At 45.3% G+C, this 27593-nt stretch overlaps 1 protein-coding gene across 2 annotated transcripts; it reads left to right on the top strand.

The window, feature by feature from the left end:
• Positions 1–56: 56 nt before the first annotated feature.
• Positions 57–27372, top strand: PLEKHB2 (pleckstrin homology domain containing B2). Of its 2 annotated transcripts, XM_059730905.1 has the most exons (9): positions 70–155; positions 936–1127; positions 11781–11828; positions 12793–12945; positions 14376–14478; positions 15317–15356; positions 19473–19565; positions 20606–20714; positions 25028–27372. In XM_059730905.1, the coding sequence occupies exons 3-9, from the start codon at positions 11792–11794 to the stop codon at positions 25162–25164; spliced, it is 672 nt and encodes a 223-aa protein (XP_059586888.1). In that variant the 5' UTR covers positions 70–155; positions 936–1127; positions 11781–11791; the 3' UTR covers positions 25165–27372. The 2 variants fall into 2 exon arrangements, with proteins under 2 accessions (XP_006263673.1, XP_059586888.1); XM_006263611.4 differs by lacking the exon at positions 936–1127 and having other exon boundaries at positions 57–155.
• Positions 27373–27593: the final 221 nt, after the last annotated feature.

The raw sequence follows: 27593 nt of genomic DNA, 5'->3' as shown, positions 1-27593 counted from the left end.
GCGAACTGCAGCTCCCGGCAGGCGGCGGCGTCGGGCAGCTATGGCGTCACGGATGACAGGAGGGCTGACGTCACAGGGGAGGATTTCCCCCCTCCCCCTTGGCCCAGCTACTGGGGCGGCGTCGGCCTTGCTGTAACCCGGGAGGCGCCGCGCAGGTCGGTGGGGCCGGGCCGGGGCAAGGGGGCGCGCGCGGGGCGGGGGCGCTCGGCCGGGCTCGCCCCACGCCCAAGGGGAAGAGGAAGGGGCCGGGGCGGGGTCGGAGTCGGAGTCGGAGTCTTGCGTGGGGCCGGGCCCGGGCCCGCTCCTGGCTCCTGCCCCTAGTGCCCGAGCGCTCCCGTGCCGGTGGCGGCGGCGGCAGCCCGGGGCCGACCCCGCCCCCACCGCGGCTCGGGGACACGGGCACTTCGGGGCCTTCCCGCCTTGCGCCGGGCTCCCGGGCCCAGCTCGTCGCCCGAGGGCCGTGCCGGCTCCTCGCCCCGTCGTCTGCCCTCCCCCGCCCCGCGTCTCCCCGGGCAGTAGCGACCCCGCGTGCTCTTAGGCCAGCCGTGGCCGCTTCGTGGGACTGCGTGCGAGGCGCGGGCAAGGCTGGGAGTGCCAGGCCGCAGGGGCCTGCAGCTCCCTGGCCGCCCCGGGGCCGGGCACTGCGAGGGGCAGGCGGGCGTCGCGCTGACGGCGGGGCCCGCGCAGCGGCCAGAGTCGCTGTCCGGCGGCAGTGGGAAGTGACAGGCTGCTCCTGGAGAAACAAAGTCAGGTTGCAAGACTCAGCGTGAAGGATTAACCGAGAGAGCGGCTGGCTTGTTCTAAGCACAGCCCCTCGGTTGGAAAGAGGAGAAACCGGGATGCCGTTTCTCTGAGCTGTTTGTTTCCAAGCCCCTCTGAGTCATAACCATCAAGAGGTTTTTCAACTGGATGACTCTGGCCCTTTCTGATTTTAGGCACAGACCCAGCCGTTATCTGGGCACAAGGCAGTGTGTACGTCAGCAGAAGGAGAGCTGCCACCGCAGTGGGTAGCCAGCTGCAGGATTGGGACACTTAGGAGGCAAAGCACCCCCGTTGTTTCACTGGTCACAGTTGGAGTTGGCTCCTGACCTTTTACTGTGGGTGGCTGGAAGGAGAAAGAGGATAGGGTAAGGACAGACACTGGGGGTAAGCGTGAAATCCTGCCTCAGCGCAAAGGCAGGTGGTGGAGGGCTGGTTATTATGGAGACTCAGCACTGGCATCCTTCCAAACCCAATCTTCTGGTAAATGGGCATTTCTGGGTGTGGCTTTTCAGCTCAGTCTTGCTTTGGCCAGTCTTTGCTATACTGCAGTTTTATAAGTGTGAGTTAACATTTGGGTGGTTAACAACACTGAAATGTCTGTGCATCTAATTGGGGGACCCAACTGGGTAGCTTGGGGTGTTTGTTTTTACACATGCTCCAGAGGTAAGGGGCGCTTTAATTAGAGCAGCTCCGAGAGCCGCTCTAATGAAAGCTCCTGCAACGTCTTGTGTATCAGTGTCCTTGTGCTTCAGAATTGTGGTGGGGGCACTTTAACTAAAGCTCAGCCAACAAGCTGTAGTTAAAGTACCCCCGCTGCCATTTTGAAGAATGAGGATGCTGGTACGTGAGATGCAGAAGCCACTGGAGCACACTAATTAGCACGCTTCAGCAGACTCAATCCAGTCTGCTCTTACACACTGTAATTACAGCATGTCGGAGCAGCCTCCCCACACATCTACAGGCCCCCTTGGGACTTAGCTTTGTGGCTGGACTGTTGCACACACAAAGAGCCCCACAAGATCCAGCTCTTGATTTATGGCCATTGCAGTTTTAATTATATTAACTCCTTGTCATTTTCTTTGCCCTCCAATAGCTGGAAATAGGGAAGGTTATCATTATTATTATTTTTAATCTGTTTTTGAGTATAGTATAAAGTTAAGGCAAGAGACATTGTAATTCTGGATCACAGTTATGCTTACTGAGAAAAATGTTACTAGTGTGTCAAAAATGTATACTAGTGTGTATACTTAACACACATACTAGTGTGTATAATCAACAGAGGAAGAAGTATACATCCTCTTTAGCCTTGCTTATGGTTAATTCAGGTCCAGTGTTTACAGAACTCCATTATATTCTTGCTTTTAGATTTCCATGACTGAAAAATTTGTTCAGATCAATAATCAGTTTCAAATATTTTTTGATCCTGTGGTATATCAGTTGTGTTTATGTAAAACTGACTTAGTGATTGCCACTTACTTTTGATCTTGTCAAACTCTGTTCTGTAATTGTGGGGAACCTTTTTTTCAAATGTTGTTAGTTAACTGCAAATTCATAGATTTCATAGACATTAGAGCTGGAAGGGACCTCGCAAGATCATTGGGTCCAGCCCCCTGCCCAAGGGCAGGAAGTCAGCTAGGGTCAAAGGATCCCAGCAAGATAGGATCCAAGTGTTTCTTGAAAGAGTCCGGAGCAGGTGCCTGCACCACCTCCGCAGAGAGTCTATTCCAGGCCATGGGGACTCAGACAGTAAAGAAGTTTTTCCCTATGTCCAACCTAAAACAGTCTTTCATGAGTTTGTGACCATTAGACCTTGTCTTCCCTTGGGGTGCCCTGGTGAACAGACGTTCTCCCAGTTGCTGAGGCACACCCCTTATGTACTTATAGGCTGCCACCAAGTCCCTGAGCCTTCGCTTCTCCAGGTTGAGGAGTCCCATGGCTCTCAGCTTCTCTTCATAAGGCCTGCTTTTTTGTCCTCTAATCATGTGTGGGGCTCTCCACTGGACTCTCAAGCTTCTCCACATCCTTTCTGAACTGCAGAGCCCAGAACTGGATGCAGTATTCCACCTGCGACGTCACCAAGGCTGAGTAAAGTGGGAGGATGACTTCCTGGGTTTTGCTTCAGATGTATTGGTAGATGCAAGCCAGAATTTAATTTGCTTTGCCAAGCTGCAGCATCACGTTGGTGACTTATGTTCATCTTGTGGTCAATCATGACCCCCAAGTCTCTTTCAGTCATGGTGCTAGTGAATGTAGCACTGCCAAGCCTGTAAGTGTGATGTGAGTTTTTTCTTCCGAGGTGGAACACCTGGCATTTCTCTGTGTTGAATGCCATCAGGTTTTGACCGGACCAATTTGCGAGCCTGTCAAGGTCAGCCTGGATCACCAGCCTATCCTCTAGGGTGATCGCACTCCCCCATAGTTTGGTGTCGTCAGCGAACTTGGCCAGTCCGCTTCTGACACCAGAGTCCAGATAATTTATAAATATGTTAAAGAGTACAGGCCTGAGAGATGAGCCCTGGGGGATGCCACTGGTCACCATGGGCCATGTTGATTTGGTTCCAATGACTATACCGTATTTCATCTAAAAATGAAGCTTTGGGAGGGCCAGGGATGGACATTTAATTGTTTGGTACCTACATTACTCCCATTTACTTTCTACCTGGGTATCCAAGTAGAGAACAATTATATACATTTTACCCTGGTGCATAACATGAAATCATATAGATTTCATAGACTTCATAGATTTCATAGACATTAGGGCTGGAAGGGACCTCGGAAGATCATCGAGTCCAGCCCCCCGCCCAAAGGGCAGGAAGTCAGCTGGGGTCATAGGATCCCAGCAAGATAAGCATCCAGTTTCATCTTGAAGGTGTTCAATGAAGGCACTTGAACAACCTCCGGTGGCAGGCTGTTCCAGACCTTGGGGGCTCGGACAGTAAAGAAATTCTTCCTTATGTCCAGCCTGAAACGATCTTGTAGTAGTTTGTGACCATTTGACCTCGTCATCCCTTGGGGCGCTCTGGTGAACAAACGTTCCCCCAGATACTGGTGGTCACCCCTGATAAACTTATAGGTGGCCATCAGATCACCCCTGAGCCTGCGCTTTTCCAGGCTAAAGAGCCCCAGGGCTCTCAGCCTGTCATCGTAGGGTCTGCTTCCCTGACCTCTGATCATGCACGTGGCTCTTCTCTGGACTTTCTCAAGCTTCTCCACATCCTTTTTGAATTGTGGAGCCCAAAACTGGACGCGGTACTCCAGCTGCGGCCTCACTAAGGCCGAGTACAAGGGGAGAATGACATCCCGGGATTTGCTTGAGAAGCATCTATGGATGCAAGCCAGTGTTTTGGTCGCTTTACTAGCCGCAGCATCGCACTGCAGGCACATGTTCATCTTGTGGTCAATGATGACCCCCAAGTCTCTTTCTTGCATAGTGCTAGCCAACATAGCACTGCCGAGCCTATAAGGATGCTGCGGGTTTTTCTTCCCAAGGTGGAGAACCTTGCATTTATCGGCGTTGAACACCATCAGATTCTCGTCCGCCCACTTGCTGAGCCTGTCCAGGTCAGCCTGGATCATCCGCCTGTCTTCTGGTGTGGATGCTTTGCCCCAAAGTTTGGTGTCATCTGCGAACTTGGCCAGTCCGCTTCTGACTCCAGTGTCCACATCATTAATGAAGATGTTGAACTGTATGGGTCCAAGGACAGAGCCCTGGGGGACCCCACTGGTCACCGGACACCACGATGAGTGACTTCCATCAATTACTACCCTCTGGGTCCGACCCCGGAGCCAGTTTTCCAGCCAGTGGATCGTGGAGGACCCAAGGCGACAATTGGCCAGTTTCTCCAAGAGACGATCATAGGACACCAGATCGAAGGCTTTTTTGAAGTCAAGATATATGACATGAATCTCCTCTCCCTTGTCCAGGTGATAGGTCACCTGGTCGTAGAAGGAAATGAGATTGGTCAAGCAAGACCTACCCGCAACAAACCCGTGCTGGCTATCCCTTAAGATGTTGGCGTTGGCCAGTCCATTAAGGATGGCCTCCTTAATAAACTTTTCTAAGATCTTCCCTGGGATAGAAGTCAGGCTGATGGGCCTATAGTTAGCCGGATCCACTTTCCTCCCTTTCTTGAAGATAGGCACCACATTGGCCTTCTTCCAGTCTTCGGACACTATACCAGAGCGCCAAGAGTTTTCAAAGATCCGCGCTAGAGGCTGGGCTATGATGCTCACCAGCTCCTTGAGTACCCTGGGGTGAAGATTGTCAGGGCCGGCTGACTTGAAGGTATCTAGCTTCTCAAGATGTTCCTTCACGAAGTCAGCATTAATGGAGGGCAGGGGATCACCCTCGCCTGGACTTCCCGGCCCTGTAGCGGGCATGGGCGTCCCATGGGGCTGATGAAAGACTGATGCAAAGTACCTATTTAATAGGTTGGCTTTTTCCTGGGTGTCACTTGTCAGTTGCCCCATCTGGTTCAGCAGGGGTCCAGCGTTGCCCCTGCTTTTCCTCCATCTCCCCACATATCTGAAAAAGGACTTTTTATTGTCCTTGATGCTCAAAGCTAGCTGGAGTTCAGTTGCAGCCTTGGCTTTCCTGGTCTGCTCCCTACAGGACCAGACCAGTGCAGAATAATCCTCCTTGGAGGTGACTCCCATCCTCCATCCTTTGTAGGCCTTTCTTTTTAGCCTCAGGAGGTCTGCTAGGTCCCTGGAGAGCCAGGGGGGCTGCTGTGCCCTCTTGCTGCCTTTCCTCCGAGATGGAATAGACTTAGTTTGTGCTTTGAGGATCGCTCCCTTGAGGAGCAACCACTCCTCTTGAACTCCCCTCTCCCCGTGGTCATGGTCCCTTAGGGCTTCACTGACAAGCCTCCTGAGCTTGTCGAAGTTGGCTTTCCTGAAGTCAAGGACTTGCATGTTGCTGACTGACTTGCCAGCTTTTCGGCGGATGGTGAAGGTGATCAGCTCGTGGTCGCTGTCACCCAGCTTCCCATCGATCACTAGGTCGCCAACTAGGTCCTCCCCAGTAGCCAGTACCAGGTCGAGCAGCGCTTTGCCTCTCTTTGGCCCATAGTCTTCTTGAGTCAGGTAGAGGTCATCCACGCACGAGAGGAAGCTCTGCGACCGCTCAGATTTTGCTGAGCGATCCTCCCACGAGATGTCTGGGTAATTGAAGTCACCCATGACAACCACGGCCCTGGAGCAAGCTGCCTCAGCCAGTTCCTGGGCAAACTCCTGGTCTAGCTCAGGACTTTGGGTGGGAGGTCTGTAATAGACTCCCACCATTGTGTCCCCTGTGCCGTGTTCCCCACGGATTTTAACCCAGAGGGTCTCCAGCCGTCCACTCTGGTCGCCAATATCGGCTTGAAGGGACGCGTAGCTTTCCTTAACATAGAGAGCTACACCCCCGCCCCTTTTCTCTACACGATCCCTCCTGTACAGGGTATAGCCATCTATCCCCATGGTCCAGTCATGGGTGGAGTCCCACCAGGTCTCCGTTATCCCTATGACATCGTAATTGTTTGCACTGAGCAGGAGGATGAGCTCCTCCTGCTTATTCCCCAAGCTCCTGGCATTAGTGTACAGGCAGGCAAGTGCCCCCTGGGGGGCTCCTTCCTTGCCCACAGATTTTACCAGGGCTGGGGCTGGAGTGGGCTCCCTTGAGTGCCGTGATCCGCTGGCTTTGCAAGGATTGCTCAGCGGGCCAGCAGTGGCGGTAGGCCCCCCGTCCCCCAGCGGGCTTAGTTTAAAGCCCTGTGGAGCAGGTCAGCCAGTCTGGCTGAGAAGAGCCTCCTCCCTAGGGGAGAGAGGTGGAGACCATCTCTTCCCAGCAGCTCGCTGCCTCTCTCGCCAAAGAGCGGGCTGTGGTCATGAAAGCCAAAGCCTTCCTGACGACACCAGCGCCGCAGTCTTTGGTTGACCACATAGATCCTCCTGTCCCTTCTCAGCCCATAGCCTGAGACTGGGAGGATCGACGAGAACACCACCTGTGCCCCCAGACCCTTAAGCCCCGCTCCCAAATCCCTGTAGCGCCTCATGAGCTGGCTGGGAGTGCTCCGAGCCGTGTCATTGGTGCCCACATGAATAAGGAGCATGGGATAGTGGTCTGTGGGTTTAAGGAGCTTGGGGATCCTCTCCGCAATGTCCCGGATGCGGGCCCCTGGGAAGCAGCAGACTTGCCGGGCTAAGGGGTCGGGGTGGCAGATGGGCCCCTCTGTCCCCCTCAGGAGGGAGTCTCCCACAACAAACACCTTAGGTTTTGTCTTGGGGAGAGCAGGGGCGGGAGCTGTAGTTGGGCCCATGTTGCCTGTGGGGGCCGGCAACTCAGCAGGCTCTGCTGGGGCAGCAAGACGTGCATACCTGTTGCTCAGTTCTGGTGGGGGAGAGGCCTTGGTGCGGCGGGCCTTAGGGCCCTTGACCACCTTGGTCCATGCCCCTGGCTGGACACAGCAGGAGGTCCCAGAGTCCTCCTTTGGCGTGGAGGGAGACTGTGGTCTACCCTCTGCCTCCCGGGGGAGAAGGGTCTGGCAGTAGGAGTCTATCTCCTGCTCGCAGTCCCTGATGGCACGCAGTCTCTGGACTGTGGCCTGGAGCTCCTCCAGCTGGTGCACCAGAGACCCCAAAATGGAGCAGACCCCACAAGGGGAGGTCACCATGCTCCCAGGCCCCAGAGCCTGGAAAAGGGACAGGTAGCCCTGCAGCCGAGAGCCAGGGGCTCCGTCTGCGTGGAGCCCGGAACCAGGGGCTCCGTCTGGGCGGCCGTTTCTGAGGTGCCGGGGGGGGGCCGCGGAGCCCGAGGGGACCCTCGGGGTGCGGCGCGTGCCCATCCGTGGCATGCCTCTGGTAGGCTGGCTACGGCTAGGGCTGTCTACCTGGGGGGGTGCTCAGGCAGTGTCCTGGGCCCTCCCGTGCGAACTCCGCGCTAACTCACGCGCCGGCAGAGAAGCGTGCCTGTTTGCGCAGCCTGTTCGTGCGGCTCCAGTCGCATGGCTCCCTGGGGGGCTGGGCCAAGTAGGGGCCTGGGTGGGGCTTGACCCGGCCCGGCTCCACTCAGCCGCTGCCTCCCACACACACACTAAGGGGTTAGTCCCCTCTCTCCACAGGCCCCGCTTACCCCGGCTGTGTATATACCAGGCACTGTAAAAATGCCAGGTGTTGTCATCCTCATCAATATCTATCCCAACTACTAGAAATGTTTCTGTTGTCTCAGTAATCCCTGGTAGTGGTTCAGTGCGATTTCTGATAGTAATTCAACGAGACACATCCCTAGATGTATTGTAATATTTCTTTTTGAAGGCAGTGCCCTCTTAAAATGATAAAGTAGTTCTTAATTTACCAATAGTTCTTGTTCTTTCCCCCTTTTCTTCTAACAATTGATTTTCTTTTTCTTTCTTAAGACGGTCTCATGTTGCTTTGAGTGACAGTTGCATCCTTGCCTCATCCTATACTCCCAACTCTTACTGACGTCAACAGAAGTTCATTGTTGGAACTCTCAACTCCCATTAACTGTCTCCCCAGATGGGGACCCTGAGTACCACACAGGATTGTGCCCTAATAGACACAGTGGTGTTTCCAGGGTAAATGTCTCCTAGGAGGAGAGAGCTAAGGGGCTGCCTGTCCTTCCTGGCTTGCTTGCTTGCTCCCTTCCTCCCTTCCATCCTCTGTTTTGTTTTAAAGCTTTTAATACAACTAAAGCTTTGGAAATTCTCATGAGTGATCCACTGGACTGAGTCCTAGCCTCTGCTGTTCAAATGCTCTGCTCTTCCACAGGCTTCCTTTGTGACTACCTCTACCTGTGTCTCCTAGGATAAGTTACTTAGTCTCTCAGTCTCTCTGGCCTGAATCACCAAGTGGCAAAAACAACAAATCCCTACCTCCCTGGGGCACTGTGAGGATAAATACACAATGTTGTCAGGTACTCAGCCCACACTATTATAATAAGGGCCCTGTAAGTACCTTAGCAGGGGGAAGAGATTGGGGAGGAGACCTGTAGAGAAGAGAGGTTAAAATTATTCTTCCTCCCTGGAAAATACAGAACTGAACAAACTGACAATAAGTTCCAGGGCTTTATTCAGTGATTAAGGACATGCAGTGCAAATATAGAAAGACTCTAGTGTAACTTTGTTCTTTCTGATTGTTCTAAGCTACATTTCTCTCCAGACTTCACAGTAATAGTTTGCCACTTTAAATGTACATAAAAAATACAGAAAGAAATGCACAAGAATAAAAGCACCCTGCAGGTAATATAATTGAAGGGCTGTAACTTGAATATTTCATATGCTGTTTTCCAGCAAATACTAACTTTCCATTGCTAGGGATTAGTGGGGGAATGGGTTTCTGTGCCCAGTGCTAGCAGCAGCTATCTATTTTGCTGAAAAGGAATGCATTTGTTAGCCTGTTGGCACAGCAACCAAGCACTAGAGCATGTTGATCCTGGTTTCATTAAGTCCTGCAAAGATTTAAACAAGTACTTAATTTCATCACTCTTAGTATCACCAGGAGCGCTTGCAGTGCATAACAGTATGCACTTGCAAAAGTCTTCGCAAGGTTAGGAGCTTTAGTGTGTAATATATTTTATGTCATTAAGCCATCAGTGAAGCATGATAGGAGCTTGCTTAGGACCCCTCACAAAGGACTCCAAGGAGCACTGGTCCCCCTGGTAAAATGGCTTAAATACTAGGTGTAATTAAAATAGATTTATTTCTGAGTACATTTCACAGTTTAATATCTGTCTAGAAGCTGTTCTTGACCTCCCAACCCTTCATAATTTTATGCTCTGCACAGTGGGAGCAGTTTTTTATATTAATAGTCCTGGAAATAAGATAATTAGAATGGGAAAACTTACCTGTTAGCAGTTTGGTTTTTTCCCATAGATTTTTAATATACTGTAATATAAGGGTCAGTTAATATGGAAGAACACAACACTGCAAGTAATGAAGTACATCATAGGATAGGGCATCTACAGTCCTATCAGAACAGTATCATGGAGTCATAGAAAAATATGGTAGAACTGACCTCATGAGGTCATCTAGTCTAGCCCCCAAGTGTTAGAAGTGCAAGTGTCTGTTACAGTAACACTCAAACTATGCTGCATTGTAAAACAACAGAAATATTTTTTCCCACTTACGAACTGAGTTCAAGTTGGATTAATTTAGCCCAACCTTTCCACTTTACTGTCCACTACAGCAGTATTTCAAATTATACCTCTTTGGCCTTATGTTGCAACAAGTAAATACTGGGGGTTTAGGTACAAAGGGTCTTAGTTGCCTTTAAATGCTTCTGGTTTTCACAGGGTGGACTGGATTTAAATCAAACCAATTTAAATCACTGGCCAGGAAACCTTGATTTAAGATTTAATCTTTTTGTTAAAAAAAAAAAAGTGCATTTTTGTTTTTGGATATCCTTTATTCATTTAACTTCTTGAAACTATGCACTTTACAAAAAGTAAGGGCTTGACTGTGTATGCAAACTTGCAGAGAGACAATAGAGCTGATGGGTGGGTAATCAAGTCTGTTATCTCATTTCCATATACTGCTAACAAGGTTGTTATCTAAAGAGACATCAAATTCTCCCTATCCCTGAAGAAGGGTGTTTGTGCCCAAAAGTTTGCAAAGAACAATTTCTCCCACTACTTAGTCGGTTTAATAAAAGAAAGATATCACATCTACCCAAAGAACCTTGTCTCCCTATGATCTCTGGAGAGAGAAATCCACAGTTTGAGAACTGAAACTAAGCATCACAGAGATGCTCAGTGGGATCTTCTTCCAGACTGATTTTGATATATTTTTTAAAAACTGGTGATTTTTATCCATCCTGGTTTTTCATACTAATTTACAAGCTTAACAAATTGTGGCAGAAAAGTTGACCTTAATGGAAATATGAAAAGCACTTTGATTCTAGCTGTTCTCTCTAATGCAGAGGTTCTGAAACTTTTTCTTATTGCACACCCCTACCAGATTTACCAGCTGCCTGCATACCTCTATCCTCCCTCCCCCCCACTATGTTTTGTGTTCCCCTAGGGGTACATGTACTACAGTTTGGGAACCCCTGTTGTAGTGAATCCTTTTAGGCCAGATAGCTGGACTCCAGCCCTTTTAAAGCAAAACAGTCACAATATTTGTGTGCAGACTTCACAAACCCTTCCCATCCTGTTTCATCCATTTCCATCGTAATGCTTCCAAAGCCATAATGTGGCGGCTAAGCTATTGAGTGTCATGCAATGCAACTTCTTCCTGCACAGTGACTAACTTCTTATTCAGTCACTGAAAAGCAAAAAAGGAATAAGAACTGTCCACTTGAAAAGTGTGAGTTCAAGAGCATAAATGCACCTTACAGAAAGGCATGGAAAATTTTGGTGATAGCAAAAGCCATAAAAGATGAACCCTTTGCCTCTCTATTTAACATTAAATTGATTTTTTTCCGTTCTGGCTTTTTTTGGTAGTTGGTAGCAGCAATTCAGCAGGGACAGGAAGAAGGGGAAGTTTGGTAAAACTGAACGAGTGGGGAAATGAGGGTGGCTATGTGACTTACAAAGTGACGGGGATAAAATTGAGAAGTCCTTGGTGTCATGAGAACAGTTTCAAAACTGCTGGCAAATGAATATGTCACTCTGTCACCTGCTAAAGCAGATGTTCTCAGGCTCACGTACACAGTGGCAGCGTTCATGTTGAATGTACTATTTTTGTCAATTCAGACTGACCTTAAAACTTACCTTTAAAAGTCACGCTAGAGCATTAGTTGTGACTGGGTCTCCTGATACCACTGGATAGTTTATCCCCATTCACTAATTTAAGATGGGCTGGAAAATCTTCATGCACCCTTGGCAGATCACTTTTCAGATGGTATTCACTGCTGCATCATGTTCAAGGGGCCTACATGTCAGAGATGGGTTACTTGTGTGCACCCATCAGTTGAATGCACCTGGATGCTACAAGGATCAAGGACCCTTAGAGAGTCTTCTTTCCATTCTCTTGTTGCAAGATATTAAAGTCTGTCTATGATGTTTCTCTTTCTCTCCCTAGATTAAACAGAGATGGCATTTGTGAAGAGTGGATGGCTCCTGCGACAGAGTGAGTGGTGAACCATTTGCCTGTTCTTGGCGCATATGCCAGTGGCATGTCTAATTTTCTTCTGGAAGAATCACAATGGAAAAATATTACCCAAGGATCTTGTTTAAATGGGTCTCCAAGAATGTTGGGGATGGTCCTGCTTTAAGCAGGTGGCTGGACTAGGTGACATCCTGAGGTCCCTTCCAACCCTAATTTTCTATGATTCTATGATCTCAAGGACCAAAGGAAATTACCTATCTTAATAATACCCCTCTCTGATTCCTGGGATTGTGTAACAGTCTGGACCCTACAGACTGAAGGGACCACCTTTCCCTTATGTCCCATCTCAGTCCCTACAGTTGACTGAAAGTAACCTCCTGCAAGTACAAAAAGCACCAAGTTTAATTGGTACAAACATGTGGGAAGTCATTCTCAGCAGTAGTACCCTCTGCACCAGAATGTCTTCCCCATTGTGGCCTGCAAGAATTTGAACGTGGATATCTTCCGAAAGTGCTGCAAGACCTTTATATGTGCAATGTTAAACTGGGAAACTTTTGTTATATACATATTATTTAATATTTTACCTGCTTTTATAAGTTTTTTTTCCTTTTTTTAGTCTACATGGCCTTGAGCCTTGTATTGGGAAATGTAGCATATAAATCTAATAAATAAATAAATAATGGAAATGTTATTCTTGAGGGAAATGGGTTTGGCAGCCTCAAGCATTGGGCTGTATGCTTAAAGTAAACTTGCATTAGTGACCTTCATCTTTAAATAAGAAACATTGTAAAACTGGGTCCAATGCTTGCCCTTTCATTGTTTTGAAGCTGGGATTTCCTTATGCAAAACCTATTAGCAGTGAGTTTTTGGGAACTTAGAATATCTTGTTTCCAGAGTCAAAGTGAAAAGCTTTTTTGGTCATTTTTTCCTAAATAGATAATAACATTTTGCAGTCAGTGTCCTCAAAATAACTTTGTTTTTTCAGGTACTATTTTACGGCGTTGGAAGAAGAACTGGTTTGACCTGTGGTCAGATGGTCATTTAATATTCTATGATGATCACAATAGGCATGACATAGAGGATAAAATCCACATGCGAGTTCACTGCATCAACATCAGAGTGGGAAATGAATGCCGAGGTAGTATGTGTGGGTTTTGATTTTTTTTTTTTTTTTTTTTTTTAAAGCTGCTCTCTAGCTAGGTCTGGTTTTTTGTAATTCTGCTGGAAAACTAAGGAAGTAAAAATGACCTGTAAGTGCATTCTTTCAGTTTCAGGTGTCACTAACGACTAAAGGCAGTGTTTCTTTCTCTTTTTTTAATGTGGTGTTCCTAAGCATTAGAATGTGATAGAGCATCTCAGAGTTTGGTGCAGAGTTTAAAACAAATGGAGCAATGATAATCTTCTAGCAAGTCATACTGGTTAGAAGGGAGGTGAGATGGGTTACAGGTAGGTAGCAACCTACTGATGATCCTAATACAGTGCACTTCCATCAGATATGGAAGAGTTGGAAATGACTTGAGGCCGGGAGTGGTGGGGGAGGCAGGAGAACAAGACAAGAGAATCATCCTTCTGCAGCCAAAGTACTATCAAGCATATTTACAGCATGTATTCTTTTGTTATAGGGTCCATCACTGAAAAGTGATGCCTTTCCAAAGGCACCTTTCCCCAAATCCTAATACAGCCTTAACTGGCAGGGATTGAAGTGTTGTGAGGATGTGCTAGTGTATTCTTACCATGCAAATGTGGTCTCAGGCTAGTGTTCCTCAGGGGGATCTAGTAAATGAATCTCCTTCTGAGAGTCTCCCTGCAACTCTCCCTGTGCCTGAAGAAGGGTACCTATGGCCAAAAGCTTGTAAAGAACAATTTTTCCAACTATTCAGTTGGTCTAATGAAGATATCATGTTTACCCAAATAACCTTGTCTACCTATGTCCTTAAACCAACACAGCTACAACCAACACTCTCTTTATAATTCAATATGTTTATGTCTCTTAACCAGCTGAAGCTTCAGTATAAATGACTTGTGGTGTGCAGGGCTGTTGTATCTCTCTTACACCACAGAACTGCTGGGGAGTCTGAAGAGTTGCCATCTGCGCTTTCAAATACTGATTTCAGATGAAGGAAGGAAACATTTGAAAATTAAACCTGGTCTCTGACGAGGGCTCCTTAGCACTACAGTGATACAAATAAACTGTGTGTGTTTGACTGTGTTCTTTTTTTTTACCTTTTGGAGCAAGGGAGAGCTGTACATGTGATTTTTGTCTCTAGTGGAACTTTCAGTTTTAACATGCTGCAGACAGGACTAGTGGGAGTGAAGCTGGTTAGATGGCGATCTTCCCTAAGAGCATTCCATTTGTAGCCAATCCAAGCTGTATTATCTTTTTCCTGACCTGGTGGGACCTCTGGGAGATTAACACTTCTATAACTGAAGCTTCTTGCTGTGCTCAAATGTAGCTTGATGGATTGAAAACACTGGATTTAGAGCACTCAAGGAGCAAAAGATTTAAGACTGTTTGTTTTCCAAAGTATCAATTTTTTTCCTCTCTTCTTTTGCTTTTTCCTGGATCAGATTTCCAGCCTCCAGAGGGGAAGCCTAGAGACTGCTTACTGCAAATTGTTTGCCGTGATGGGAAAACAGTTAACCTCTGTGCAGAAAGTGGAGATGACTGCTTGTGAGTTTCCCCAAAATGTTTTCAACTGCTTCCCTCCTTTCCTGCTGTCTCACCTCTGGTTGTGTTGCAATTCCAAAGTATAGCCAGTGCATATAGTACTCTCCTTCTTTCCTGTGTCAATAAAGGCAATTCCTACATCGGGTTTGTATTTTATAGAAACTTAATTTCCCTAGTGAGGAAATTACAGCTTCTGTGTAGCTCTATACATGTCAAACTAGCTGCATTATCTAAAACAATAAAAAGTAAAGGGGTAGAATTTCATTAGGGCTACTGGGAGACAAAATGATTCATGGAATTTAACTTGGCATAGTTTAGGAAAGAGTCCCAACTCTTCTGGACTTCCTTCATGATAATGTATACTGAGGAGGAAAATGTTCTTTTAATTGGGCTCTCTTAATTGAGCCAGCCTCTTGTAGCTCCTTCCCTTCCTAAGTCACAGTTTGGGAAGGATACAACCACTGACAGGGTTATGGGACCCAGGTCCTGTCCTTCTCTTCAGTTTAGGATCTTAACAGTGCCCTGCCCTCAGCATGGCTGCAGGTCTCCTTCCTCTTCATTCCTGGCCCTTTATTTGTTGTCTCTTGTGTTGAGTATGCAAGCCTCCAGAACAGCCTGTGTTGTTCTGAATATAAGCCTAACATGTTCTTTATGTGATAACTATGTGCATATATCCTAATGTAGTTTTAGCCTACCCCTCTAAGATCTTGGGTAGACATTTCTAAATTATTTGCCTGCTGAAATTTGGCTTTTATGATACCTTTTCACTGTTAACTCTCTTCTTCATAATCTTAAAATAAATACCAAATATTTTTATTCAATTAAATGATGTTTCTTGCAGGGCATGGAAAATTGCTCTCCAGGATGCCAGAACAAACACAGTAAGTATGCGGTGAATATGAAGAAACATGCCCGAGTGTCAGTCAGTAGCCTAGCAGCTTATTTTGTGTTTCCTTCAAGAGCTCATTTGACTACTGTGCTTTGTCCCTCTATGGCTTGGCTGGAAAGGGGGTATGACTATCACAGATCTGGTACCCACAAATCTGGGAAAGATGGGTTGTATGACAAAGCCTGGTGGCTTAAAGGGAAAGAGCAATCCACTGGATCAACACAGCATTTCTGCTGCAAGCCCTGTCCAAAGTGGCATTGTTAAAGGTTGGCAGGAATGTGCTTCTCTCATAGAGATGGGAGAGTGAGGATTGGAGCTGTGGCCAATGATGAAATCTTTTGTAACTGGTAAAGATATGTTTTCTGACTTTCTCAGCTTTTGCTGCCTATTGGTGGTAATCCACAAGGAAGCCATGTGTGTAGGGAGGCCTCTAGCTTTAATGAGCAACTTATGTAGAAGATGCAAAATTTGCCTTTGCCTTGTATATTTTTGCAGAAATCATGCTGTATAGGGCTAACTATAGGACATGAGCAAAAATGGTTCATATTGTGTAATAAATAAATACATGTATAAAAGCACATTGCAGGCATGAGGTGTAGCTTTTTCCAACTAGTGCTGTATCTTCATATCTAGAAGGCGCATCTACACATGACATTAATGCTCAGAAAGCTCACTGCACAGTAAAATAATATGCAGTAAGCTTTCTTTGAGCACACATCTACACATGCACTCTTCAGGAGCAAATTTGCTCCTGATGGGAGCAGTTCAGGGCAGGGATACTCTTGCTCTGCTCTGTAATTATATGCTAGCCAAGGAGAGCTCTAGGCTCCCCTGGGTGCCAGCCCCAGGCTGGCAGGGGGCACTGGTGTCATGCCTGGGCTCTGGGGGTGCGGGGAAATGTCCTGCCTCCAGGGAAGCTGCCTCCCACCATGCAACCTTGCCTCGGGCAGCTGCCTGCTGAGTAACCCTCACTGATCATGGAGCTGGGCCGAGACAATGTCCCACTGCCCCGGAAGCAAGCAGCTCCCGGCCGTGGCTCCGTGATTGCGGAGTGGGAACTGGGAGATTGCTCCTTGCCCCTGGCAGCTGCCTGCTGCTGGGCAGGCTCCGACTGTGGAGCCCAGACTGGGACAGTGTTCCCCTGCTCCGATCACAGAGCTGGGGCTGGGAGCTGCCTGCTGTAGAAGCAAAAAAATATTGTCCCTACCCGAGCTCCATGGTAGGAGCTGGCTCCAGCTGCAGGCAGTCCCTGGGAGAGGGGATTGTTTTCCTGCCGACTGCTGCCTGGGCTGACTGGGAGCCATTTGCTGTTGATTCAATATCTAACCATTCGCTATTGCTCAGTAGCTAATGTACGGTAAATCTACTACCTGTATTTACAGGTAGCAGAAAAACCACACAGTAGATTAATCTACTGCACATAGTTCATGCACATGGTTAACATAGTGATGCTTTACTATGCAGTAGGTTAGTCTGCTGCACAGTAAAACATTCTATGTAGACACACCCAGAGATTACCACTACGAGCTCCGTGAGAGAGAGAACTGGAAATCCTTTTGTAGCAACTAATACTTGGCTCTAATTGAAAATGACTGGTCCAGTGTCTCATCTGTACAAGGATGTCTGTACAACTGCTTTTCAGTTAAGAGCCTTTGAAATTTGTAAGTTAACTTGCTCTTCTAGAAACATGACTGTTGACAGTATTATTTTGTAGGGTCTAAATTATGGATTGTATAGGATGGCTTGGACAGGGATGATCCTGCCTCAGGCAGGGGTTTGGACTAGATGACCTCTGGAGGTCCCTTCCAGCCCTACTTCACTATGATTCTGTGATTACTTTTTGCCTTTCCTTCATTCTGCCTTCCAGAACACTTTTTGATGTTAGCTTTTCTTGGGTAAATAAACAGCAGTGTTTGAAGACTGAATCTGAAATGTTTCAGGTCCATTGGGAAATCTTGATCTTTACTTCCAGCAGCTTATTTCCTGTCTGATTAGTTGCACTCAAATTGCCACAAGAGCTGACACATCATCACATGGCACTATTTAAATTTGGGGATGTCTGAAGCTAATATTTATCATATGGAAACAGCACTCTCTTGTACAACATAATTACTGTAGAGTACAGCAAAGTTATACTGTATGAAGATAAACAGGAGGCAAAGAAATTAATTGCTATAAAAAACAGGCGGGATAGAAGTGGATTTTACTTGTGAACCAGTGTAATTGCACAATGGAGATCAGGCATGGGGAGTTTAATACGCAGCCAGGAACTTTAGTTCTGAAGATAAGTGAGAGGTGATAGATCTGAATTTTGTATTGGTCATGGGTGCTTTAGGAGCCATCAGCTTAATACACCGTACCTTAAGTAGGGTCTTTGGAGGTGATTCAGTGTCAAAGCTTTACAAAACATATTTTAAAAATCAGAGCCTAAAATTAGTCTCACGGTCACCTACCGTTATCTCAGTAATTGACCTAGTTTTTCAAAACTACTGAGTATCCAGTAGCCCCCACTGACTTCAGTGGCATAGCTGGATGCTCCTCAGCTTTGGGAACTGGTTCATTTTGGCTGCAGTTCTGCAAACACTGGAGCACCAAGTAGATCCAGTGGGTTCTTTGGGAATGTGGGTGTATAAGTCCACTCAGGTACTTGTGGGATAGGGCTCGGTTTCAGCAGCCAGTTAGAAAGTACAGCCTGATTCATGTAACTGAAACCCTGAACTTTATTTAACTGTTTAGTGATGTACAGTGACAAGATCAAATAAATGTCTTTGACTGGGGCTGTTTATTCCATCAGTGTTAACAGAATAGGCCTAATTAGGGATTTAGGAACTGTAGATTCTTTCTTTAAAATGTTGCCTCTATGTCCTTCATTTGGTGTATGAAATCCAGTCACTTCAAGTGCTCTGAGCTGTACTGTTGAAAAGGGCTTTCTGGAAGCTGGGCATTATGAAAGAAAAGTGCTGGACAAAAAAACCTAAACAAAACAATCCCTAGAATCTCTGACAAAGACAGAAACACGATTGAGGGCATAAAGCAAAAATTTATCTAATTAAGAACTTCTGCATCTCACCTACAGTTCAACAGAGAAATATTATTAGGAATGCAAAGGAACAATGCATCTATAACATTAGCTGTTTCTTTATAGGAAACCTGTAGCTTAAATAAGAGCAGTATTATGGATCTCCCCAATTAGTGGCAAAAATCCAAGACTTCTGAAAAATTTAAACTGTTGAGAATTCATGGTAGATACTGTGTAACTCACTAACCACCCCCGCTCCCTCGCTGCCTTTTGAGGGGTATGGATTAACAGAATGCTTTTAAAATTGCTCCTGGTGTAACATTATAAATTATGCATGCCCTTTTTCATAAAGAGCTGAAAGAAATTCAGAACTTTTTAAAACATTGAACTGCTATTTTCAGGACCTTGGCTTGCTTTTTCATAAAGTGTGGATTTGCTGAGAAGCTTAAAGCCACCAATATAAATGTATGAACCCAAAAGTATAACTCTAGGCTTTTCTTGGCAGTTCTTGGAGGCAGCCATCTGCACTTGGTTGAACTAATGTAAGCCCAGTGAAGTCAGTGGAACTTGTATGGGGGAACAAAGCAGAATCAATGGACTTGTATGAGAATAGTTGCTGTCCTCCTGCCACCCCTCCAAATGAATGAATTGGTTCTGAACAAGAAAAGAATGATCCTTAAATTGAAAGCATGAAATGAGTGGAATAAAATGAGTCAAAAAAGCAAATGGCTTATTCCAGGAGTTGATTAGACTTGATCTGCATTGCCCTCTCTTACTCTCCCATCCTTCTGACCTCCCCTAATCAGGATCCTACTGCAACACTGTAAGATGCACTCTTTTTCCTTCTGGAGGCAGAAAAGTTATAGCCATTGAAATATCCCCACAAACTATTTGCATTGTGCACTACTGTAATAAAATTACTCTTTAAGCAAGTGATGCTGATACTGTGTCATTGGGAAATATTTATATGCAGGAATTCTAGAGATACTTTAGTTTATTGCTGGATTATATGGGCATTGATGTCACTCTAACTAGCACTCATTGTATGGGCAGAAGTAATGGCTGTCTGTTTCTATTAATGATGTTTAGGGCTACGTTGGTTCTGAAGTGATGTATGATGAGACTGCCATTTCCTCAGCTCCTCCTCCTCCATACACAGCATATGCTACACCATCTCCTGAGGTAAGGAGTGTAATAAGGAAGCACAAGAAGAAAATATGATAGTGCAGATCAGTCATGCCATGCACAGGCAGGTGTTTGCACTCTACTTCTTGGAAGAGCTGTTACTCTGATTTTATTTTACTCTTGGAAAATGGAAAAAAGAGGGCAAGTTTTTATATACTAGTGGTTTTTGGGTGCCCAAATTGAGACACTTTATATAGGAACCAGTGTGTTTTTTGGGAGAACAGTTGCTTAGCAGCTTTGAAAACTCAGGGTCTTTTTAAAGGTATCTTTGACTGGACAAATAAAAATGGAAACACCTCAAATGGCCAGTCTTTAATTTTGAACATTCACCCCCCAGCATAAGGAGACCAGACATCTTTCATAAAAGGTTTCACATGATAAAAGCATTGCCAGGATTTAAGACAACAAACAGCCAAACCCTCTTGCCTGCCTATTTTAAAAAATTCTTAGGGTCTTAATAATGCAAGTTGTCATTACCACCACAAAGTAAGGACCTTATTTGTATCCAGGATTTCATTGCAACACATAACTAATTATAACTTCCTTATGCGTGTTTATTGATTAATTATGTATTTTACTGTGGGGCAGTGGGGTGGAGAAAGGACAAAGTATGGGCTAGTATATTTGCTAACCTTGGTATGTGCTGATTTGTGTACTATGGGATATTATCCAAATGTCCCTTTCTGAACCCCCAGTTTCTTGGTCTTACAAGATCTAGTAACAGCTATGAACAGTCGTCAAAGTGAGCAGTTTGCCTCATCCCTCCAAAGCGGAGAGAAGATTTATCAGGGATGTAGGGGGCGGTAGATGATCTTTATGAGGAACTGAGGTGGTGTTAACAGGAGATGCCGACTTGCAAAACTGAAGAGCATATTTCAAATTCATCCATGCTTATTTTACAGCCCAGTGCTGCCATCTATGCAGGGGATTTCAATGATATTGCACTAGCAATTAGAAAGACTTAATCAAAGCACTTAAAAACTTGGAAGATACTTGATAAAGAAGCTGCTTCTAATAGATCCTTTTAATTTTGCTAGGTTTATGGTTATGAGCAGTACAATGGCACATATCCTCCTCCTGGTCCTCAAGTCTACTATGCCTCTAATGGACAAGCGTATGCTGTTCCTTATCCGTATGCATACCCAGGTAACAAAGACCAGCATTTTTCTTTGTTTCACACTTTAGGGCAGTACTAGAGTTACTAAAGAGTTTCTTATATTCACAACAAGGGAAAGATATAGGCTTAATATTGAATTAATTGCCAGTATTGCTGTGACTTTTTACAGCTGTTTCAGAAGACTTAATAATTGATGCTGGAGGTCAAACTCTGAGGTGGTGCATAAAATGATGTTTGACAAGGCCCACTACTGAGACAGATGATAGATAGGTTGGTTTACCTTTCATGTCAAAGAGTAGGCACAAAGTATGGGTTAAATGGTTCCTGTTTTACACACCAAGGAGTAGCCAAGACCAATAAAGCCCAAGATTAATCAGCTTAGACTCCCACCATCAGAACAGTTCAGAACAACACAACAGAATAAACAAAAGTAACTGTAAGAGGGTCTTCATTGGGATTAGGTCAGAACCTACCCCAGCCTACTCTGCCAACTGGTCTGAAATGTACCTTATTTACCTGATCTCATTATTGTTATTTAAATTTTGGGCACATTTGGAAGATGAATAATCTTCTTTCAAAGGAAAGATCTTTGCAACAGTAAAGCATCTATAGTATTGGACTTAGTACTTTAAATACTGCTAGAGCTTTTGGGGTAACAATACCATATCTTTAGCTTCCTATTGTGTCTCTTTCTCTGCACCCAGCTGTCCAGCCTAGCAATTCAAACGCTAATGTTTAAAAACTAAACGTGACCTTTAAAACAGTTAAGAAAAGAGTTCTGATTGTGAAACCATCACAAAAGCCTGCTGACAGTTCATTTCTTTTTAGACAGTGTGGGATCATTGTGAACCAAACTATCTTCAGCCATCTGAGAAATGTTCCTATACATTATAGCTGCCTTGCATGAAATGTTATTGCATCCATAAAATGTATTAACCTTGCTGAAAGTGTCACTTAATGTTTTTTCCTAAGGGATGAGAACACTAAAAATTCAGTCTAACATTGTACAGTCCCTGTTTTCTAAAGACTTAGGCAAGTGCTTAAATGGGCGTATTTGTGCACAAATTTCAGCGTATGTCTAAATTTCTTCAGGAACTGGCCCCTGGTTTATAGACTCAGAGGGACATGTTCCTTAATAAGCATTTGTACAACAAACTTGCCCCAAGCTACAATATTGAACTAATTGTTAATAAACTTAAATTAAATTTATCTGTTAACTAAATGCTTCCAAACTCTGTGTCTGGCTTTGGCAACCAGCACTCTTCCTTGTCATGGTCCCCATCCTGGCAGTCTTTTCCACTCCATGTTTTCACATGGGGGAAGATGGAGTGGATGGGTGGGGGACATCTGACCAGCAAAAGTAGACAAAATTCTTGAAGCTTTACTGATCCATCTTTCCCATTTGTTCTGAAGCAGATGAATCATTTTTGCTTTTCAATAGCTGACTGCCAGCTGGAAGCTGCAAGAACAGGTTTAAAAAAATTCTTCTGACTTTGGGACCTAAAGGGTTTCTCTAGTCTGTCATATAAGAGAAGTGTGACATGGTCATTTTTAGAAATGGACCTAATTGCAAGTCTGGTGTAAATGAACAGCTAGTTCTAACTTGCATGTTCGTGCTTGATTCCTGCATTGTTGGTGCTGTTACCCAGAGGTAGACGTTTCCTTGTGCAACATATGTTTTTAAAAAATGCAGGTAAACTCTTAAGGTCAGACACATGGCCAGGGCTTAATTTGGCTGATCCATCTCCAATCTCCAGATTTTTCACTGAATTTGTGTTTGCAAACTTAAGTCAAAGACCTGTTTTTACAATGGGCAAAGTGCCCTCAGGTCCCTTTCTGGGTGTTGGGACTGGTAAACATTTACCACCTTACAGGATCAAGCCCCAGTCTCTAAACAACCAATCTTTACATCCTGGAAGTCAGTGAGAGGTTTGTCACTAAATCCAGTGGCTACAATGAAACCAGATCAATCCTGGAGATGGAAGTTACCCATATACTGGCCTATGATGCACACCTTTGTGCCTTACCTTGGGGGAAAGGGAGCGTTATAAATGGAGAAATGCATTGTGACACTTACACTCAATTACATTACCACCATAAGCCAGTGGTTCTCAACTGTGGCACTGCAAGAACCTGCCAGGGGTGCTGCAATGCTGCCTCCACTGCAGGGTGAAATTGCTCTGCGTGGCTCATCTCAGGAGCCATGTTGGAGTCAAACTGAGAAGTGACTGCAGCAGAAAGGTCCAGCTGCCCAAATTACATCATGCAGGCAGGTGCACTGCTTCTGTAGCAGCTTTTCCTGGTTTGCCTCTGATGTGCCTTCTGGAAACAGAAGCACGCAGTGATATTTTACCTGGTGGCAATAGCATTTATGTCCAGGCTGTTGCCACCATGGGGTGAACCTTCCCCTCATGCTTCTGTTTTCACACATCAGAGCTGAATTGGGAAAAGCTGCAGCAGAAGTGGTGCACCTGCCTGCTTAATCAGGTATGCCTTTATCCCGTAGCTGCTTCTCAGTTTGGCTCTGACGTGACAGTTCTAGTTGCCCTGAGCACCTTTTTCCAGGACACATCCTGCGGGGTCGGATCAGGACAGGCTGCAGCAAAAATGCTTGTTCCTGCCACAGTCTGGCTGTGCAGGAGGCATGCAGTACAGTTCCACTTGGCTGTGGCAGCAGCAGCAGCAGCAGGGGGGTGAAAATAGTATAATTATAATGACTTAATCCAGGGGTGGCAAAATATGGCTTGCAGGCCAGTTTTGGCCTGCCAGGCCATTCTGTCCAGCCCATGGGGCCCCTAAAATATTTAGTAAATTAATATTTATTTGCTCCTGACTGCCTGTCAAAGATGACAGGAGCCAGGGGCAGTAGGACCCCGGGGTAGCCTGCAGGACTGAACAGCCCAGCCCAGCCCTACCCTGCCCTGTGCTGGTACTCCGGGGTATGTGTGTGTTTGTAGGGTGAGTCCCACATGCACACCCCACCATACATATGGACCCATACCTCCCTTGCACAGCCATACAGGCAGACCCCCATACCCACACCCCCTCACACACTCCAGCCACCTGTCCCCCACATAATCCCCCACAAACCCCATGCCCACCCACACCCTACATATCCACACCCACATCTCCCACACCTATCCAACCCTCACACACACTCACATCCTTCCCCACACCCCACATACCCATCCCCCCTACAATATACAAGAGTAAGACTTCATTTTAAGCTATTATGTACGTAATAAACCTCTATGTCTACTACACAAACACATGTAAACCAGGACAAAAATATTTTTTGAAATCAGATTAATGAATGTTGTAGATGTTCAGTTTTTAGAATATAATTTGGTATTTTTCAAGTTCTGAGATGACAAAACCCCTTGCTGAAAGGAGTACTTCTGGGGACAAGGGGAGGGACTTTTGGTGGCAAAGGTCAGGGGTTAGGGGGCAGGACTTCCAGTCACAAGATGGTGACCAGGGTACAGGGCACCTGTCAAGGGACAGGGCTACCCATGCGGCCCTTGACAGCTTGCCAGAACTCAGTAAGCAGTCCTCTCCCCCAAAATAATTGCCCGCCCCTGATTTAATCAATGCATAAACTATTAATTAATGCTATCTATAATATTTATATTATAATCTTAGGGGGTTTTTTTAATGGGGTACTGCTAATTTTTTAAAAGTTTTGGAGAGGTGCCTTGAGTCTAAAAAGGGTGAGACCCACTGCCATAATCTCTTCCAGCTACATCTAGATTTGTTTTCCCTGAGATTTCTTCTTCTACTGGTTTGAAGTGTTGCAGAGGCTGCAAGACTTGGTGCTAAGTATTTGGAGACCTAAACCAATGCAGAGACGTGTTTGGCTTGGCCTTATTCATAACAGTACTGCTGTGCTGTCCTAGACCATATGTAATCTGGAGATCTCAAAGTACCTGACAACTACACAAGGATTAAGCCTCAGCATCTCCTCAAGGCTGATGATGATACAAGATCCCCATTTTGATTACTGCATAACAGACAAACAAAGTGAGAGTTGCTTGTCTAAGGTACCAGCCATATGGCACAGTGAGGCATAGAATCCGCAGATGTCTGGATGCCCGTCCCTGTGCTCTTGCACAGGACTCTCCTGCTCCGTTTTCATGAGATGCTGAAGAAGGGTATTGTGTGCAGTCTCTCCTAACAGGATGGAGAACTTTCCAGGGTGGACTCTAAGCAGTGGTGCTGTCCACCATCCAACAAGATGAGATATACTTATGGTCTTTACATTTTAAATTAAAGAACATGTTGATGCTTCTCTGTCAAGCTACACATGCTCCAGTTTTCCTAACCAAACTTTTTTGTTTCCTAGGACCTTATGGCCAGCCCCCTGCAAACCATGTCATCATTAGAGAACGCTACCGTGACAATGATGGAGACCTCGCTCTGGGCATGCTTGCTGGAGCAGCAACTGGAATGGCCCTGGGGTCATTGTTCTGGGTCTTCTAGATTTCTTGGGATCCTCCTCTTTGTAGCTCCAAAAACCTGTATTTATTCTTTGTGTGCAATAATATATTTTGCAAAGTACTCTTGTTTACTGTAAAGGTTTTTAATGAGAAATGCAATAGTTCTGTCTTTAGTAGTAACATCTTAATTGTACTTAATTGACTCTTAAACTGTCCTGAGGCAAGAGTTAAAAGGCATAATTTAGTTGACATATGGCTAAAGATGGCACTTGCTGATTTTAAGAGAACCTGTCTCTGAGGCTTTGTATGTTCTGTACACTGAGAAGTGATCGGCACTACTATCAGTCCAATGTGATAAGTGCTGCCATTTGTCACCACTCATAGAACAGACTGTTAATGTAAAGACTCCAGAAGAAGCAGTTATTTTTAAGCTGTGAACAATTCAGTCAGTCCAGCTGCTAATGCCAACTCCACAGTGCACTAGCAGCAAACTCTACTGAAATAGAGTAAGTGAGGAGTGTTCACCACTGGCTTCATTAAACATTTCTAAGATGGATATGCAGTTCAATAAAATCCTCTTGGGATTAGATTGATTTTTCTACTCGTTGGGTATTTTCCTTTCCAGGAATGTTACTGTATTCTCAAATAGTGAGGACTATTGCAGTGTATGCTCAAGGTCTAAACCTACTTTACAGTCCACCCTTTAGCTTCTTCCCCAGGCACTTGGGACATTAGAACTAAGAGAATTGTATGAAGGTGAGATAGGCAGGGGTTGAAATCAGCCTGCGCTATTGTAATGAGATTCTGGCATCACGAGTTCTGGGACTAGGATAAGCAGAAGATATTAATTCCCCATACTCAGTCCCAAACATTGATGGGGAAAGAGCTGTTGTATGGGAGGTCCCATATCTGTGTTCAGTGCTTCTGTCACTATTCTGTTAGCTGGAAGAAATGTCAAACCTGCATGTGTGTAACAGGGTTAGGAGGAGTTTGCTTGGGAGGAGGCAGGAAAAGGAATAGAAGAAGGAAGAGCAGGCAGAAAGACTGAGAAGGAAACAAGAAAGGCAGCCTTGCCTGCAGGCTGCAACATGACTCTTTTGATGGTATAGGCTAGCATGCTGTAGCTGAGATGCAGGCCTACTTTGCCTCATCCATTTCCGCACTGACCTCTGAGGGTTCCTGCCTGTGTGCGTGAGCAGTCCTGGTGTGTCTGAGTTTTTTTTGTACATGTACACCTTTCCCTTACCTCCCACAGTGAGTGTTATGTCACCTTTACCACAGTTCCCTGTCTCTTTCACACCTCCCGTTACAGAAACACTTGGATGTGCTCTTCCGTCCCTTGACTAGTTAGTCATGCATAGATTCTTACTGACTGTGTTGCAATGGTCTAAGTGCAAACACTGAAAGAGGACATAAACTCACACCTGACCAGAGTCCTACTTTATAATATAAACTGAGCTTGACGGGACTGGGTGGAGAAAGGCCAAGGAAGAGAAATGTACGTGCTCTCTTACTGGATGGAACATGAGGGTGCCTAAGCTTTGTTCTTTATAGAAAGATGAGTTATTTTTATACTTCCACTTCGAGCTTCCTGTAATGATTCTATCTGAATATTTCAAGGATTTTCCTCTTTAAGCTTTCAAATGGAAGTAGATTAAAATCTTCAAGGTTGGAAGCCGGAGTATGTCAGAAAAAATGAAAATAGATAGACTCTGGCAGCCATATATGTGGATATGTGATTTTTTTTTTTTTTCAGTTAACTTAAGTGGGCCTTAAATCAGAGCTGGTTTTTGATCCCCCCCACCCCTGGATGAAAACAGTGGTTTCTAGTGAAATCAATGGGAGTTGCATGCATTCATCCTAGACTGTGTGTTACAAGATATCACACAGTACACAAAAACAGTACACATTTGCTGGCCTTTCCAGATTGGAATAATTCTGTTTGAACGAATGTATTTCCCAAAAGGCAAAATGGCCCATGCACCAATCCAATTTACTGAAGTGCACTTGAAAGAGCCCAATCCTTGATGTTTGTGGAGGATGAGGATAAACAGCAGTTCCCAAGATCAGGACCCTAAATTAACACTTGTTGATCTTTTCAACCTTAAGGTTTCTATAAAAGTGATTGTATTATGAATAGCAATAACAAACTGTATTCTGAGTCACACAATCTGATTAGTTGTGTGGAATCCCTGTGTGTAACCTCCTATGCTGTTCTATGTAATTTAAATAAAACAACAACTAAACATAAGACCAATGTTTCGTGTATCTTGTTAAATTCCATGGGTAGTGGAAATAAAGCACAAAATAGATCAAGCTGGTAATTTAGCAGAAGGTCTACATTTTTACAAGCACTATTGACTGCAGCAGGGGAGCTTGTGCTGTGTGGAAAGTGCATAATTATATCTAGATCCCCAGTTGTGATAGCATAAGGAAAAGGAACTTCATTTTTGCTAAGACTTTTATACATAT

This window comes from Alligator mississippiensis, chromosome 7, assembly GCF_030867095.1.
Source record: "Alligator mississippiensis isolate rAllMis1 chromosome 7, rAllMis1, whole genome shotgun sequence".
In the NCBI taxonomy this organism is placed as follows: domain Eukaryota; kingdom Metazoa; phylum Chordata; order Crocodylia; family Alligatoridae; genus Alligator; species Alligator mississippiensis.
Note: the sequence above shows the minus strand (reverse complement) of the source record. Positions and strands in the feature narration are given on the sequence as shown.